The 15,419-nt window shown below is 35.0% G+C and overlaps 1 protein-coding gene across 4 annotated transcripts; it reads left to right on the top strand.

Moving 5' to 3' along the window:
• Positions 1-4,830: 4,830 nt before the first annotated feature.
• LOC109135367 (uncharacterized) lies at positions 4,831-13,724 on the top strand. 4 transcript variants are annotated; one of them, XM_048642759.2, is made up of 10 exons: positions 4,831-5,106; positions 7,468-7,754; positions 8,948-9,097; positions 9,208-9,409; positions 9,773-10,017; positions 10,128-10,329; positions 10,690-10,934; positions 11,048-11,258; positions 11,615-13,009; positions 13,460-13,724. In XM_048642759.2, exons 1-9 carry the CDS (start codon positions 5,037-5,039, stop codon positions 12,550-12,552), a joined length of 2,550 nt encoding a protein of 849 aa, XP_048498716.2. In that variant the 5' UTR covers positions 4,831-5,036; the 3' UTR covers positions 12,553-13,009; positions 13,460-13,724. The 4 variants fall into 4 exon arrangements, with proteins under 4 accessions (XP_048498716.2, XP_048498724.2, XP_048498721.2 ...); XM_048642764.2 differs by having other exon boundaries at positions 4,832-5,106; positions 7,468-7,730; XM_048642775.2 differs by having other exon boundaries at positions 4,832-5,106; positions 7,460-7,754.
• Positions 13,725-15,419: the final 1,695 nt, after the last annotated feature.

Below are 15,419 nucleotides of genomic sequence, written 5' to 3'. Positions count from 1 at the left end.
AACCTTGAAACCCTCATCTCCAAACCTTTTCCTTCTTCTCCCTTCATGTTCTTCACCTTCCTTCCATACTTCTTTTCCCAAAAATCCTCCACCAAAAATGGCATCTTTCATAAACATAGATCCACTCAGGAAAGCAGCGACTGCTGCTGAAACAGAAGAAGAAGCGCACCTCTGCAGGCTTCTTGCGAACGCAATCTGCGACGGTAGCCCTCACGCCTGGAAACTGTTCTACTCTCGCGAAGCAGCTAAACAACTCAGCAAGAAATCGCTCGAAGCATTGGAAGAGGTTATGCAAGAAGCTGAAAGAAAATTCGGAGTTCCTCCTTTTAGGTCCCCATTACCCCGACTCGCTAAAACACATTCTCCCACCCACAAACCAGCACAGGGCATAAGCATCCGTGAACCGATTTCTGAGAAAGGGAAAGAGAAAGTGCAAAAAACAACACCCATAGGAAAGGGCAAAGAAAAAATGTTTGAAATACCGACACCAAACACAGGAAATCCAGTTAAAAAGGAGAAATTGCAATCAGAAAGCCGACAAATTGGGAGTGGTTCATATAAGATACATCGCAAACCGGCTGATATGTATTTTGAGGGTAGTGATGGGGAATTACATCCTGCCTATCCTATAAATTACTGTTCCGAAGACTCCGACTACGTCGAATGGTCTACTGACGAAGGCTTTGACGATGAAGACTCCGGCGATGAAGACCCTGATGATCAAGACTCTGACGACATGCCCTGCTTTTTTGTATGGAAAAAGTCAAATTTGCCTTAGGTATGAGTATAATCCCATATAGTAAATACATTTATGCTTGCGTTTAAACTATTTAGCATATTTAATAATGAAAACAAAAAAACTGTAGTCAATTAAAAGATAATTTTTTACCAAAATAATGATCTTAGAAAAAAAAACGTTGGAGTCAATTGAAAGATAAGTCTCTTACGAGGCAAGAGTATTTGTTTCTTTAGTTGTTAGATGCTGTTATGCCATTGTTTTTCGGGTAATGGATTAGACCTCTTATGCAAATCCTTGATTATGATTATTGATTTACTATAATCCAGCCTATCACATGATGAAAATGTATAAATTTAGGACTTCAGGTTGATAGGTGATTAATTGACCTTATTGAGCAAAAAAAAATAAAAATTAACTGCAATCAAAATAATATCGGTGTTTCATTTTACCCCTCATTTTTCTTTATGCTAATTTATGCTTAAGTTCGTAAATTGAGCAACACATGTTTGATGAAAAGTTAGGACTCAAGATACCAGATGACTAAATTCTTAATGGATTTAAATGGTGGGACAGGCATGTTAACTGAATGATCAGGTCATGAGGCATCAAAATTCATTTCTAACATGTGTATGAATGCTTGATACTAAATGATACTCATTTGAAATCTGACCTTCAATTCTCCTCCCCTAAAGTTGTAAAGAAGATGATATAAATGTTAATTCTGTCATGAATTGATGTAAATAAAATGATACACTGTTATGGCTATTTGCTTGAGCATCCTAATTTTACCTTTGTTGACAATATATGCAGAATTATGTGGATTTTTTTTTTTTGGAAAGGGAAATGTAATATGGAGGGGGCATATAGTTTCCAATTCTCACTTATGAACACCTCTTGTATCAATTAAATATTTTTAATAGGTAGTTGTTTAAGTTTTTTTATTACTTCCCTTCATGTGTTAAAGTGTCCAATAGGCTATTAATTTGTGCTCAAACGTCTTTCTAAGGTTTTGATATTTGATCCGTACTTATGCATCATGACTATCGTTCATAATTACTTTCTCGTTTCAATAGGCATTGGTTAGTTGTAGATGTATACAAAACCAAGTAGGTTGGAAATGGTTCATCTCTTGGTGTCTGTCATTTCTTGTTACATAACATTTCTGCTTTTTATAACCACTCCAAGTTGTTCTACTTCGTTAGTCATATTTGCTTACTAATTGTCTATATCTTCTTGTAGCTTTGAAACGAACCCCAATAGTAGGCATTCAACAAAGAAGACCGAAAGATCGTCAGCTTCTCCAACATGCTAAACATGAGCAGTATTTCCTTTTTTGGCTTTTTTGGGGGACTATAAAGACAAATGTACATTTGTTAATTTAGTATGGAAATATGTATGCAATTGCTAGGTGAAAGTGCATTCTATTTTGGACAAACAATAGAACAGTCATATGTAGGAAGAGGAGAAGTTGGAAATCATTTTGTTGGTTTGTAAATAGCTATGTAAGTCATTCACTTTAAAACTAAGGCTTATCAACTATGCAGACAAAAAAAACCAATGTCACTTTTTCAATTTCCCAATTATTACAAAAACAAAACCGTAAATGCCAAGTTTTACCGTGCCTTTAGTCGGTTCGATAGTCATACTATAAAACCTTTTACAACAACAACATTTCCAACCGATATATGAACCATTTTTTCAGTCGTTTTCTTTATGCACACCGTTAACTAATATTTACCGTTTAGTTGAACACCGCTATGGTTGCTACCTTATCGCGCGCGGACCAACAACTAGTTAAGGATAAACATATAAGTGTATATAGTGTAATTGCTTGCCATAATGTAGAAGGGAGAATCAAATTCTAATAGGAAGTAACAATAAACACGATTTTTTTGGTGTGATTTTTAGTAGAATAATTTAAATTGTGATATAAATAATATCTACAACTTTATAGAATATAACACCAACTACAAAAAGACACTATATGTAATTAAGTATACAGTAAAATACTATAAATACTCAAGCATATCGGAATATTAAAGTTTTGTGTGCAACCTTCACTGGAGTATAGCAATATGTTCAAAATGAATATATTTTTTCAACAAAGTAATAACAAACTTTAAAAATAATTTTGGTGAAAATACTACTCCCTGTATTTTCTTTTGTCGTTTCTATTTTGTAATCGAAAAAGCCAATATAACTTTAAAAATGGGAAAGATTTCACTATTTTAAATAAAATAAAATGAACTAAAATAAAGAATATAAGCCTTTGAGTTAATCTGATAGGCAACCAATAGCACAAAAGTTTGAGAGGTAAAAGATTAAGTATTTATCATTAGTGTGAACAAATTTGTTGGAGTTTAAAATCAATGGAGATTTAAGTCATAAAATTACACTATGTATGAAAAGATTTAGAATAGGAATAAGATATTGAAAGTTCCCGACAGGGAATACATAATCAACAAAATAATATGGAGATAGTATTATACTTATTATTTGAAATAGATCATAAGTCAAAATAGTGTAACACATTTAGTGGCGGATCCAGAATTTTGCAGCTAGCTGGTGAGTCACCACCGTCCACAACAAAATGTCACTCAATAATCAATGCATGAATTCAAAACTTCACAAAAAGTTTCACTCTGGAAGTAATACTCCAATCTAATTTTTCGATATTTAAACCATATTCATAAAAAATGTGTTTTCATTTAAAATCACCACTTTTTATTAGTAAGTTATGATAGTTATGGTAATCATAATTCTTTATGTTATTCGCTTATAATTATTTAAAGAAAAACCATAATTTTGTTTGAGTAAAATTAATGACTTCAAAATAACATGAATGAATTATACAAATAATGACATCAACGTAATGTACTTATCTCATCATGCCGTTTGAGTTTTTTTTATTGCACGGGCTATCTCATCCCGTGCATTTTTATTAAACGTAAATTATGAATTATTTAATTTTCTACAAAAACAAATCATATTTTCTACCAATGGTAGTGTATTTCTTCTACTAAATTTCGTTAATTGTGGTACATGGATAATCGAACATTCATCTTCGAGGTCATAGACATGTTCAAGCTAAGGGGCTCCAAATAAAAGGAGACCACACTACTAAAATGAGAATAAAAAAAAATGGAAAAACAACCAATCAGGCGGTGGCAAGGACACGGGGTGGCTCAAGGAGCCAGCAACAAGAAAATCAATCACGTTACTTTTTTAGGTGGGGAAAGGGAAATGATCCTATATCAACTATATAGTAGAAAACATATACTTGGTATTTCCTAGAGAATCATTTAAAGGGGCGTGAGTATGTCAAGGAAAGGGGAGTAATATGGTATTTATACCCGTATGACACTCATTATGTCAAATGGAACAAAATTTCCCTTGAATTGTGGATTGCAATGACTATAAATAAAAGTCAAAGATATCCCTATCACATATTGGTTTGTATCTCCCAAGTTCGGTTTTCAGCCTTCAGCCATAGCCAATTTCATGTGGTCATTTCTAAAGTTACGGGTAGAAAGTGTATAATAATACTGATTTGTGAGAAAGAACATGATATGTGTAATATTACAACTAATGACATATATAAATAAGTCTTCTACAACCTAAGAGTGTCATGAATTTTTGCAAAACAACTTCATAATTAACATAAAGGAGCATTTTTTGTCTTTCTGTGTAAAGTGCATCATTGATGCTTTGTTTTTGGTTAAATATGTATAGGATTATTCTGTATTTCAATACATCGTTCAAAGTTTATTAATTTAATATGGTATAGAGGTTAAACTCATTTGAGTTTTGAGTAGTACATAAGCGTATATTAAATCGAGTAGACCTAGAGAATTTTTTATATGCCTTTACTGTAATTGGTATATAAACATGCTTATTAAACAAAAAAATTCCCGTGCATTTTTGCACGGGTCCAAAAACTAGTAACTTTATGTAACAATTATACATGCAAATTTATATTTAAGATCAGTTTATAAACACAAGTAAGCACTTTTAAATGATAGCTCTTGATAATTTAAAGTTAGAGAACAATTTCCCCTTAAAAAAAAAAAAAAAAAAAGTTGAGAACAATTTTACCATTAGCAATTATAAATAATTTATCACAAACAAAAGGCATAATAATTTTATTTACCATAGTCATTAGTCCATACTCCATAGGCTAAAAAAAAGGCTTCGGATTGGGATAACAATTTCAAACTTCCCCCAAAATCAATATCGTTGAAAAACCCTAATTCCAGTTTTACCAACTCCTTTCGTTTTGAACCGCAATCAAGTTTTAATGGCGGAACAAGCTGGGTCTCCGTCTAGCTCACCCGTAGTACTATCCGAGCAACAACAACAGCATCAAAGTAAGAAATTCATCATTTCAGATTTTCATTTTTTTTTGCACTGTAAAAGTTCAGCTTCCATGTTATATTATTTTTTCTTTTCAATCATTCTCTCATATAATTTGCGGTAGAAATTGGGGGTTTTGATTGGGAATTAATAATCAGTAGGCTTGGTTTTGTTTGGTTTGTTTATGTTAAATATAGTTTTTTAATGAGTTAGTGGGTGATTTCTGCGGAGTAGGAAAAAGAAAGAAGAGAAGAACAGAAGATCAAAGAATCCAGATTTAATTCTATAGTGAGCTAGAGTAATAATGTCACCGTCTTAAATACAACATTTTACGATTCAATAGGCAACATTTGTTTTTGTTTCAAACAAAAAGTTCATAACAGTTATAATTTGAGAAATTTCTCAATTTGAGTTACATGACATGGTAAACTCCTCCTTCTAGTGACCTTGCTTTGATGTGTTCATCACACACAGTTGGTATTTCCGTATGTTGAACCTAAGCAGAGGGAATTTGCCTGAGATAACTTCTATGTTGGCTACAGAAAATTGCAGCCGGGTTAAGATTATAATTTGCTTACCAGAATTGGGGACTTATTAGGTCATCTCTAGATGTGTTGTTCTAGTAGCTGGGTTACACTATTAAAAGTGTGTTTTGCTAGTTATCGACACTCAAGAACTGGTATATGTGTAGGGGTTTTTGCATTCATGAGATTTGTGGCTAAATTCACACCTCAAGTTCACTTTTTGTCTTGTTCTTTTCTGTTTATTTTTTCGTTCATGTGAATGTAGTGGTTTTCTTTCACTCTTGCTCGTGCTAAATGTTCCAAACGTGTGTAGGTGTTTGAAGGTTTACTTGGCTTCCTAGAAACAGAGTTTAGGCTAGGTCTCTTATTATATAAGTGACGAGACGTGGGTGTCTTCATGGTTAAGTGGTTTCACAAATTTGAGGTCTCCAATGGCTATGATACTCCATTCTTTTTGTAACTATTGCTAGCATGGTGTCAAAATAAGGTTGTAGTGTCGTGAATGTTTTCAAATCTACCAAACCAATACTACTTGCATCATATAGGTGTAAAAAAAAACTGTATTTGAGACGAGTTCAATGTATATCACATGGTCTAAGCCGATAATTGGCGTTACGACAACCGTATCATCCCCGTTCTGCATCACCACGATCGTGACCAAAACCGCATTTCGAACTATGATTACAAGCACTACGATTGTGCCATTCTTTTTGACTTTCATCATGTAGGAAAATGCTAATTGAAAAAGCAGTTTACCTTATAGCAAGGTGTAGGGAAAGAGGTTGGGTAGTTCATCGATTTAACTTATTGGTTTCATGTATTGGTTGTTCTCTCTTTGTGTCTCAGTGGGAACTCGTTTGTGGTCAAAGACTTAAAGTTATTAACCTTCGGTATTAATTGTAGAAGGTGTTTTTGGAAAATTGCACAGTGATTGCAACTAAGAATTTATTGTATGCAGCTTATGTTGATTTGTGTGTTATACTCATTGTGTGCTAGTGTTAATATATATCTCACAATCTAAGGCCACAATGACAGTGGGAAGAGAAGAGCAACAGTCGCTACATCCCCGAACATTATTAGCATTAGCTAGAGCCTAATGATACTGGAAATTAGGGGTGAAAGTTATTTAGATAAAAAACGAAATCCAATTCAATTCAAACCGATGCACTCAAACTATGTTTAATTGGATTCGGGTTGAGTATTTTTTGATAAATTGGATTTTGGAATTGGATAGGATTGAGGTTTATTGGATCCAAAAATCCAAAATAACCGAATAGTAGATAGGCCTTATATTGTATATCTGTGAGTGAGCTTAACCTTTTTTTTTTTTTTGAAAAAAGACCAAATGGTCCGGTAGCCCTGCCCTTCCCCTAAAAGTTAAAATCTTAACTTGTTGTGTAGTTGAACATGTTGTTATGTTGTTGTTAAACCTTTTGTTGTTATGAATTATGAGTTTGTAATGAATTATTAGTTGTTATTAGTTTATTAATATATTTTATGGGGTCGTATGAATTACTTCTATTATCGAACATTTTATATTGATGCTCGCACTAAATCTATTTCATAAAAAAATAGTTTAAAAAAATTGAATAATTCGGATCGATCTAATCTAGTGTCTGCAAATTCGGATTGGATTGATTTGGGCTCAAACTCTAATTGGATTGGAAAATTAAAATCCAAATTTTGTTCTGATCGGATTGGATTAGGCTTAAATCCAATCTGCACAGCGAACTTTCATCCCTACTGGAAATGGGGTTTTACAAATTACAGTATTGAAATGTATAATGTCTTGTTAAGCAAGAACTACGTATTTCCTGTCTCTCACCAGTCACACTAATGTAAGTTTCCTAGATAATTTGTTGTGGAAGGATCGTCTGCACGTGTTTACCTGTAGAGCACGTAAACCAGCTCCAGTTTATCATACCATCAACGAAGCAGGACCGCAAGATGTGCCAAAGTTTAGGTCTACAGTTAAGGTAGATGGAGAAACATATTCATGTCTCAACACCTTTTCCAGCAAAAAGGCAGCTGAGAAAGATGTTGCAAAGGTTGCATTGGAAGGCATATGTAAGAAGATGGGATGGGTTGAGGAAGATGGAGATACAATTCTTCAGGTTCATTTCAAATTTAAGTATAAGGTTTTTCCCATTAATCTATCGTTTTATGTTTTGCATCCTTTGATATTAAAAATATTGGAAAGTTACTTTCTCATAGTTTATCCCTTTAGAAATAACAATCAAAAGGTTTCGTTCAACTATGTAAATGCTTAATGATTGCTATTTATACATTTCAAATTCACGCATTCTAGATTTTTGAGTTCTTCTTAATATGCATAAAGATAGATTGATGTATTATGGAGTGTTTAGTGAGTATCTATTATGCAAACAATCCTTCAACTTTGGATAAGCACCTTGGCAAAATGGAGTGGGCCATGCAAACAAAAAAGCAAGTGCACATATTGCTTTGGAGAAATTAAACTTCCGATCTATATTTTGTATCCCATGTTTACGCATCCTCCATATGAATTTATAAAGTGTTGAGTCTGCTCAACTTAGAATAATCAAATTTTGACTTCATTAACATTAATGGTCCTCACCAAGCATAAAATATAGGACCTTTAAATCTATTACTCAATAAAATTTGCGTGAGATAAAACAGGACTTCGTGAGGCTCTTAGGGGTTGATTGGTTCAAGATATGGAATGGAAAGGGAATGGAAACAAATATAGGAGAGGAATGGTAATAGTAATGATTACCTTTATTGAGTGTTTGGTTCAAGCCAAGGAATGGAATAAATGATAACCATTACTACCAAGTAAAGGATTTTGTTACTTGAGAGGGAGGGGAAGGTAACAAATTGAGGGGAATCCATTACCATCAAGTAATGGTAATGGATTGATGACGAATTGAACCAAACAAGATGAAAGAGAATCAGTAATTGATTCCGTTTCTTGAAGCCCAAAACTAGTGAACCAAACATGCTCTTAATCTAGGGATAAAGGTGGTTTCGGTCCTTTTGGCTCACAACAATTCTGCAAGAGGAAAAACATGCATGTTATCCAAATTGGAAACTTACTTGTAAGTGTAGTGATGAAATTAGGGGAAGCAGAACCAAACTCAAGATGGTACAAATCAACCCCTTGTTGCTACAAAGATCTTACCTTTCCAAAGGAAATTCCATCTCTTTTCCATTTAGTGTAATATTGACTTGGATATGATGCTGATCTCTTTTTCTGATATTCTGTACGATAGTATCTTTATCTCTTTTGTGATATCATATTCCATAGGATAGCTTCTTAATCCTTGTATACATCTACATCTCCCTTTTGCAGTCAGATTCAGGAACTCCCATTGGGACTTCAGCAATTAAAGTAGATACTCGAAGTTCTAGACAAGCTGGCGAGCTTCGAAATGTTGTGGCATTGACCCCTTCAGAGGCTGAGTTGAGTGCAAGTAGTGAACTAGTTAGTAAATTGAACAATGTATGCATCTTGATGTCATTTCATGTATAATAAACAATTAATGCACTTTTCTATGCCTTTATATTTGATTTTCCTCTTCATCCCGGTTTTCTTGTCTTTCCATGTTTCAGGATAAGGTCAAGTCCATACTCCATAAGTTTGCTGCAAAGATGAATATGAAAAAGCCCAAGTATGAAACTGTTAGAGTGAAACAGCCTTCTCAAGTGTTCACCTCTTTAGTATTGAATGGGATGATATATACTGGTGAACCTACCAATAGGAAAGAAGAAGCTGAAAAATTAGCAGCACGTGCTGCTATCTTATACATTTTGGGTATTCTCTCACTTTTATGTGCTATATATATGTTTATTAAATACTCCCTCTGTTTCTGAACAAGTTTAAGACTTGTTAAATATGGACGTTTCGCAGTAAGCTTAACATTTGCATCTTACCTTTATTTTGGCGCTTGTTTTCTCCCTTCCTCTCTCCTACCACATGTGGTCACTTTTTCTTCCTGTCCATACTCCATATCACCCTCTTTCTAGTTTCTTGTTTCACAAAAAAAGAGGTTATTGTTAAACAGGGCGCTTATGTATATAGTATACATATATATTTAAGTTTTTTTTTTTTGATGGACAATTGTATATCTAGCTCTTTAGATTGTTTCCTCATCTTTCTTGCTTTTATACTGTGCAGTGAATTCTGGACTCAGAATGCATCTGTTAAAGATAGTCGAATCCGAAGCTAAACTTAGTTCTGCAGAGCACGATCATAAAGTCTCCCTTTTGCAGTCAGATTCTGGAACTCCCATTGGGACTTCAGCAATTAAAGTAGATACTCGAAGTTCTATACAAGCCGGCGAGCTTCGAAATGTTGTGGCATTGACCCCTTCAGAGGCTGAGTTGAGTGCATGTAGTGAACTAGTTAGTAAATTGAACAATGTATGCATCTTGATGTCATTTCATGTATAATAAACAATTAATGCACTTTTCTATGCCTTTATATTTGATTTTCCTCTTCATCCCGGTTTTCTTGTCTTTCCATGTTTCAGGATAAGGTCAAGTCCATACTCCATGAGTTTGCTGCAAAGATGAATATGAAAAAGCCCAAGTATGAAACTGTTAGAGTGAAACGGCGTTCTCAATTGATCACCTCTTTAGTATTGAATGAGATGATATATACTGGTGAACCTACCAAAAGGAAAATAGAAGCTAAAAAATTAGCAGCACGTGCAGCTATCTTATCCATTTTGGGTATTCTCTCACTTTTAAGTGCTATATATATGTTTATTAAATACTCCCTCTGTTTCTGAACAAGTTTAAGACTTGTTAAATATGGACGTTTTGCAGTAAGCTTAACATTTGCATCTTACCTTTATTTTGGCTTTCTCCCTTCCTCTCTCCTACCACATGTGGCCACTTTTTCTTCCTGTCCATATCACCCTCTTTCTAGTTTCTTGTTTCACAAAAAAAAGAGGTTATTGTTAAACGGGGCGCTTGTGTATATAGTATACATATATATATTTAAGTTTTTTTTTTTTTTTTTTTGATGGACAATTGTATGTCTAGCTCTTTAGATTGTTTCCTCATCTTTCTTGCTTCTATACTGTGCAGCGAATTCTGGACTCAGAATGCATATGTTAAAGATAGTCGAATCTGAAGCTAAACTTAGTTCTGCAGAGCACGATCATAAAGTCTCCCTTTTGCAGTCAGATTCTGGAACTCCCATTGGGACTTCAGCAATCAAAGTAGATTCTCGAAGTTCCAGTCAAGCCGGTGAGGTTGGAAATGTTATGGTGTTGACCCCTTCAGAGGCTGAGTTGAACACAAGTGAAGAACTAGTTAGTAAATTGACAAACGTACGCCTTGATCTTGATGTTGTTTCATGTATAATAAACAAATAATGCACTTTTTTTGCCTTTATATTTGACATTCCTTTTTGTCCTGGTTTTCACGTCTTTCCATGTACCAGGATAAGATGTTATGCAAGTCCGTACTCCATGAATTTGCTGCAAAGATGAATATGGAAAAGCCCAAGTATGATACTGTTGAAGTTGAAGTGCTTCTTACTGTGTTCACCTCCTCTTTAGTATTCAATGGGATGAAATATACTGGTGAACCCAGCATAAGCAAGATAGAAGCTGAGCAATTAGCAGCACGTGCTGCTATCTTATCCATTTTGGGTATCCTCTCACTTTTAAGTCCTACAATATATATATATATATATATATATATATATACTCCCTCTGTGTCGGAACAAGTCTGGACTTGTTAAGTTAAATATGGACGCTTCGCAGTAAGCTTAAAATTTGCATCTTACCTTTATTTGGCGTGTGTTTTCTTCGTTTCTCTCTCCTACACATGTGACCACTTTTTCTTCCTGTCGAAATCCCCCTCTTTCAAGTTTCTTGTTTCACAAAAGAAAGGTTATTGTCTAACAGAGCGATTATGTATATATCCAAGTTTTTATTGTGATGGGCGATTGTATATTTAGCTCTTTAGTTTGTTTCCTCATCTTTCTTGCTTGTATACTGTGCAGCGAATTCTGGACTCAGAATGCATCTGCTACAGATAGTCGAATCCAAAGCTAAACTTAATTCTTTAGTGCATGATCATATTTCCGGAGATACAGAAGTCTCCCTTTTGCAGTCAGATTCAGGAACTCCCATCGGGACTTCAGCAATTAAAGTTGATTCTCGAAGTTCTAGGCAAGCCGGTGAGCTTGGAAATGTTGTGGCATTGACCCTTCCAGACGCTGATCAAGCTAGTAATTTGATCACAAATGTTGTGTCAGAGGTGCACCAGGGACAGTCTCATGTTCAACCCAGACATGAATCTAGTGAGCCGAGAGTTGAGACTATTTCTCAAACAGTTCCGCTTCCGATTGCGTTTGTACCATCGTTTCTGGCAGAAAATTCTGTTAATGCATCAACTAATGGAGGGGGAAAAAAGGGGAAGAAAAGAAAAAGGGCTAATAAGAAAGCAAAAACTGATCAAGCTAGTAATTTGATCACAAATGTTGTGTCAGAGGTGCACCAGGGACAGTCTCATGTTCAACCCAGACATGAATCTAGTGAGCCGAGAGTTGAGACTATTTCTCAAACAGTTCCGCTTCCGATTGCGTTTGTACCATCATTTCTGGCTGAAAATTCTGTTCATGCATCAACTAATGGAGGGGGAAAAAAGGGGAAGAAAAGAAAAAGGGCTAATAAGAAAGCAAAAACTGATCAAGCTAGTAATTTGATCACAAATGTTGTGTCAGAGGTGCACCAGGGACAGTCTCATGTTCAACCCAGACATGAATCTAGTGAGCCGAGAGTTGAGACTATTTCTCAAACAGTTCCGCTTCCGATTGCGTTTGTACCATCATTTCTGGCAGAAAATTCTGTTAATGCATCAACTAATGGAGGGGAAAAAAGGGGAAGAAAAGCAAAAGGGCTAATAAGAAAGCAAAAACTGATCAAGCTAGTAATTTGATCACAAATGTTGTGTCAGAGGTGCACCAGGGACAGTCTCATGTTCAACCCAGACATGAATCTAGTGAGCCGAGAGTTGAGACTATTTCTCAAACAGTTCCGCTTCCGATTGCGTTTGTACCATCATTTCTGGCAGAAAATTCTGTTAATGCATCAACTAATGGAGGGGGAAAAAAGGGGAAGAAAAGCAAAAGGGCTAATAAGAAAGCAAAAACTGATCAAGCTAGTAATTTGATCACAAATGTTGTGTCAGAGGTGCACCAGGGACAGTCTCATGTTCAACCCAGACATGAATCTGGTGAGCCGAGAGTTGAGACTATTTCTCAAACAGTTCCGCTTCTGATTGCGTTTGTACCATCATTTCTGGCAGAAGATTCTGTTAATGCATCAACTAATGGAGGGGAAAAAAAGGGGAAGAAAAGAAAAAGGGCTAATAAGAAAGCAAAAACTGAAATGAAGTAAGTCCACTGTTTTTTTTTTTTCTTTTTAATGTCTTTTTTCAGAATTTTGTGTTCTTTTATGATTTGCTGCTTATAGTATGTCTTAGTGCATCATGTGTCACTATACTAAACCCAAATCACATACAATCAACTTTGTAAGGGGTAACTAGACCATGTTGTAAAAATACTTTCGTCATATGCTAGATTTTGTTACCTTTTAATACTTTTGGCATTGTCAAGATCAAGTAGTTAGTGTCTTCGTGTGTGTTTGTTTATGGTGTATGATCTTTCCCATTTCACTTTTAAATTGTACAGGTGCTATAAGCTATCTTTGCAAAAGCTATGCATGCATGTTGAGTACTAAGTTTTAACTTTCTATCATCTTTTACGAATGATATTCATTTCTATATCATGATTTTTTGTGCAAATAGCGTAAGATCTTAATTCGTGCAACATGATGTCTTGCAGAACACAGGTGGCTGAGGTGCCTCAGAGCCAAGGGATGTCTTGTAGTGTAGCTTAATGAGCAGGTTGTTAAACTATGTATTTACATTTTACATGTTGGATTTGTCTGTGGTAACTTGTCTTCCCTTTTTTGGACCTTGAACTTCTATTTTTGGAAATGTCATTTTCCTCAGGAGTTGCAAATTTGTAATTTTTTGTTTCTCTAAATTAAAAGTTGGAAAGCAAAAAAGTTTTGAAGGTAATGATCAGCCATGAGCTCTTTGGTCAAGTGTTGCTTGTCAGTTGTTGGGCTTACTTCCTGAAGTCTCTTCCACCTACGCCTTATGGTAGAATACAAAATACTTATTTTCTCTTTCTTTTTACTTTGTTGTGAAATATGAAAGTTTTTTGACTCACATATTACTGTTAGTTTACCAAGCAAGGCTTGCCCTAGTGGTAAAGGTTTGACCTTATAACTTGAAGATCATGGGATCAAAATCCCATTATGCTATGTTTGGATAGCAAGATTTCATTTCAAATTCTGGATTTGGATGAAATCTATTGTTTGGATGGCATGGGATTTGAAATTATGGAATTTGTCCAAATTCTTATCAAAAGCCTATATTGGTAGAATTTGAAATTCAAGCTATTACCTTGTCATTTGAAATTCTCTCCTCATATATATCCAACTCCATGAGTGTCTATATCCCAACTTCACTCATTTCTCTCTCCTTTACTAAACCCATACTTTTTCTCTCTCCTTCATCAAACCCCCATTTCTATCTCCTCTATCAAATCCCTTTTACAAAACAGTGATTAGAAATTGAAATACAAACTTTAAATTCCAGATTTCAATTCCATTATTTGAAATGAAATACAAGTTTCCAAACACTACCTTAGGGGAGATTTGGTCACTTTTTTTATATATAAATCTCATATCTGAAATGTAAAATCTGATTCAATGTTGCGCAATTCCCAATTACCCATAAGACCTGCTGCTAGCACAAATGATTAGCCAAGCTTTCTGTATTTCTTAAATCAACATTTCTTAAGAATTTCGTAGCCCAATAGATAAAACAAAAAGGGGGTATTTGAATTCATGGTTGAAAACCTCATTTCTCTGCCAAAGCTTTCTCTATGCATATATGAGACACAATTAAATTGTAATAATAAAGCAGTAAGCAGATAAAGTGGGTTCTTGCTCAACTTCAGATTTTGCTTCTTCAACCTTTTTTGTTTACCACAAATCTTCTGTTTTCGGTCTTCTGAATCTCCAGTAAATTCCTTTGAATTTATGGGTTTGTTGTTGTTCCGAGAAATGGTTGTGCAGGAAACAAGATCAGAGAAAGTGGGTAACAATTTTTGGTGGGTTATAGCCTTATGCTGTCAAAAAATGACCTGATCTGATAATCCGACCTGAACTTGTAACTGACTTGCACCTGAAAATTTGGCAAAACAAGTCACCTGTAACATGACCTATACCCGACCTGGTAATAACGGATACCTGCTCTTGACCCGATACTCTATGACCTGAACCGATACATGTATAAAAAAGACCGATAACTGAAATGATCTGACTGGACAACGAAATGAATCCGATTTGACACCTGACCTGATTAGGACCTGAAACTGATTATAACTCGACATAACTTGTTATTAACCCGACCTGTTGCGACCCGTTACCTGATTTTACTAAACCTGCTGCGACCTGGTACATTATTTTACCTGACTTGTTGCTACATGTTACCCGATTTTACCCGAGTTGTTGATTGCTGATAACTCGACTTGTCAATTATTTCACCACATAGTAACATAAATCATATAACACTACTATAAAAAGGTATATAATTAGATGAATTATTCAAGCATTGTTTTCCAATGAAATATTGAATAACGATACAAATTTGAAGCAACGCCACACAAAATTCATGACATGTTCCGTGCTCGAAGCGACCCGAAAGCGACCTGAAATCAAGTATGGTAC

Source organism: Beta vulgaris, chromosome 1, assembly GCF_026745355.1.
Source record: "Beta vulgaris subsp. vulgaris cultivar EL10 chromosome 1, EL10.2, whole genome shotgun sequence".
Taxonomy (NCBI): Eukaryota; Viridiplantae; Streptophyta; class Magnoliopsida; order Caryophyllales; family Amaranthaceae; genus Beta; species Beta vulgaris.
The sequence above is the reverse complement of the archived record's forward strand: the minus strand, read 5'-3'. Positions and strand labels throughout refer to the sequence as shown.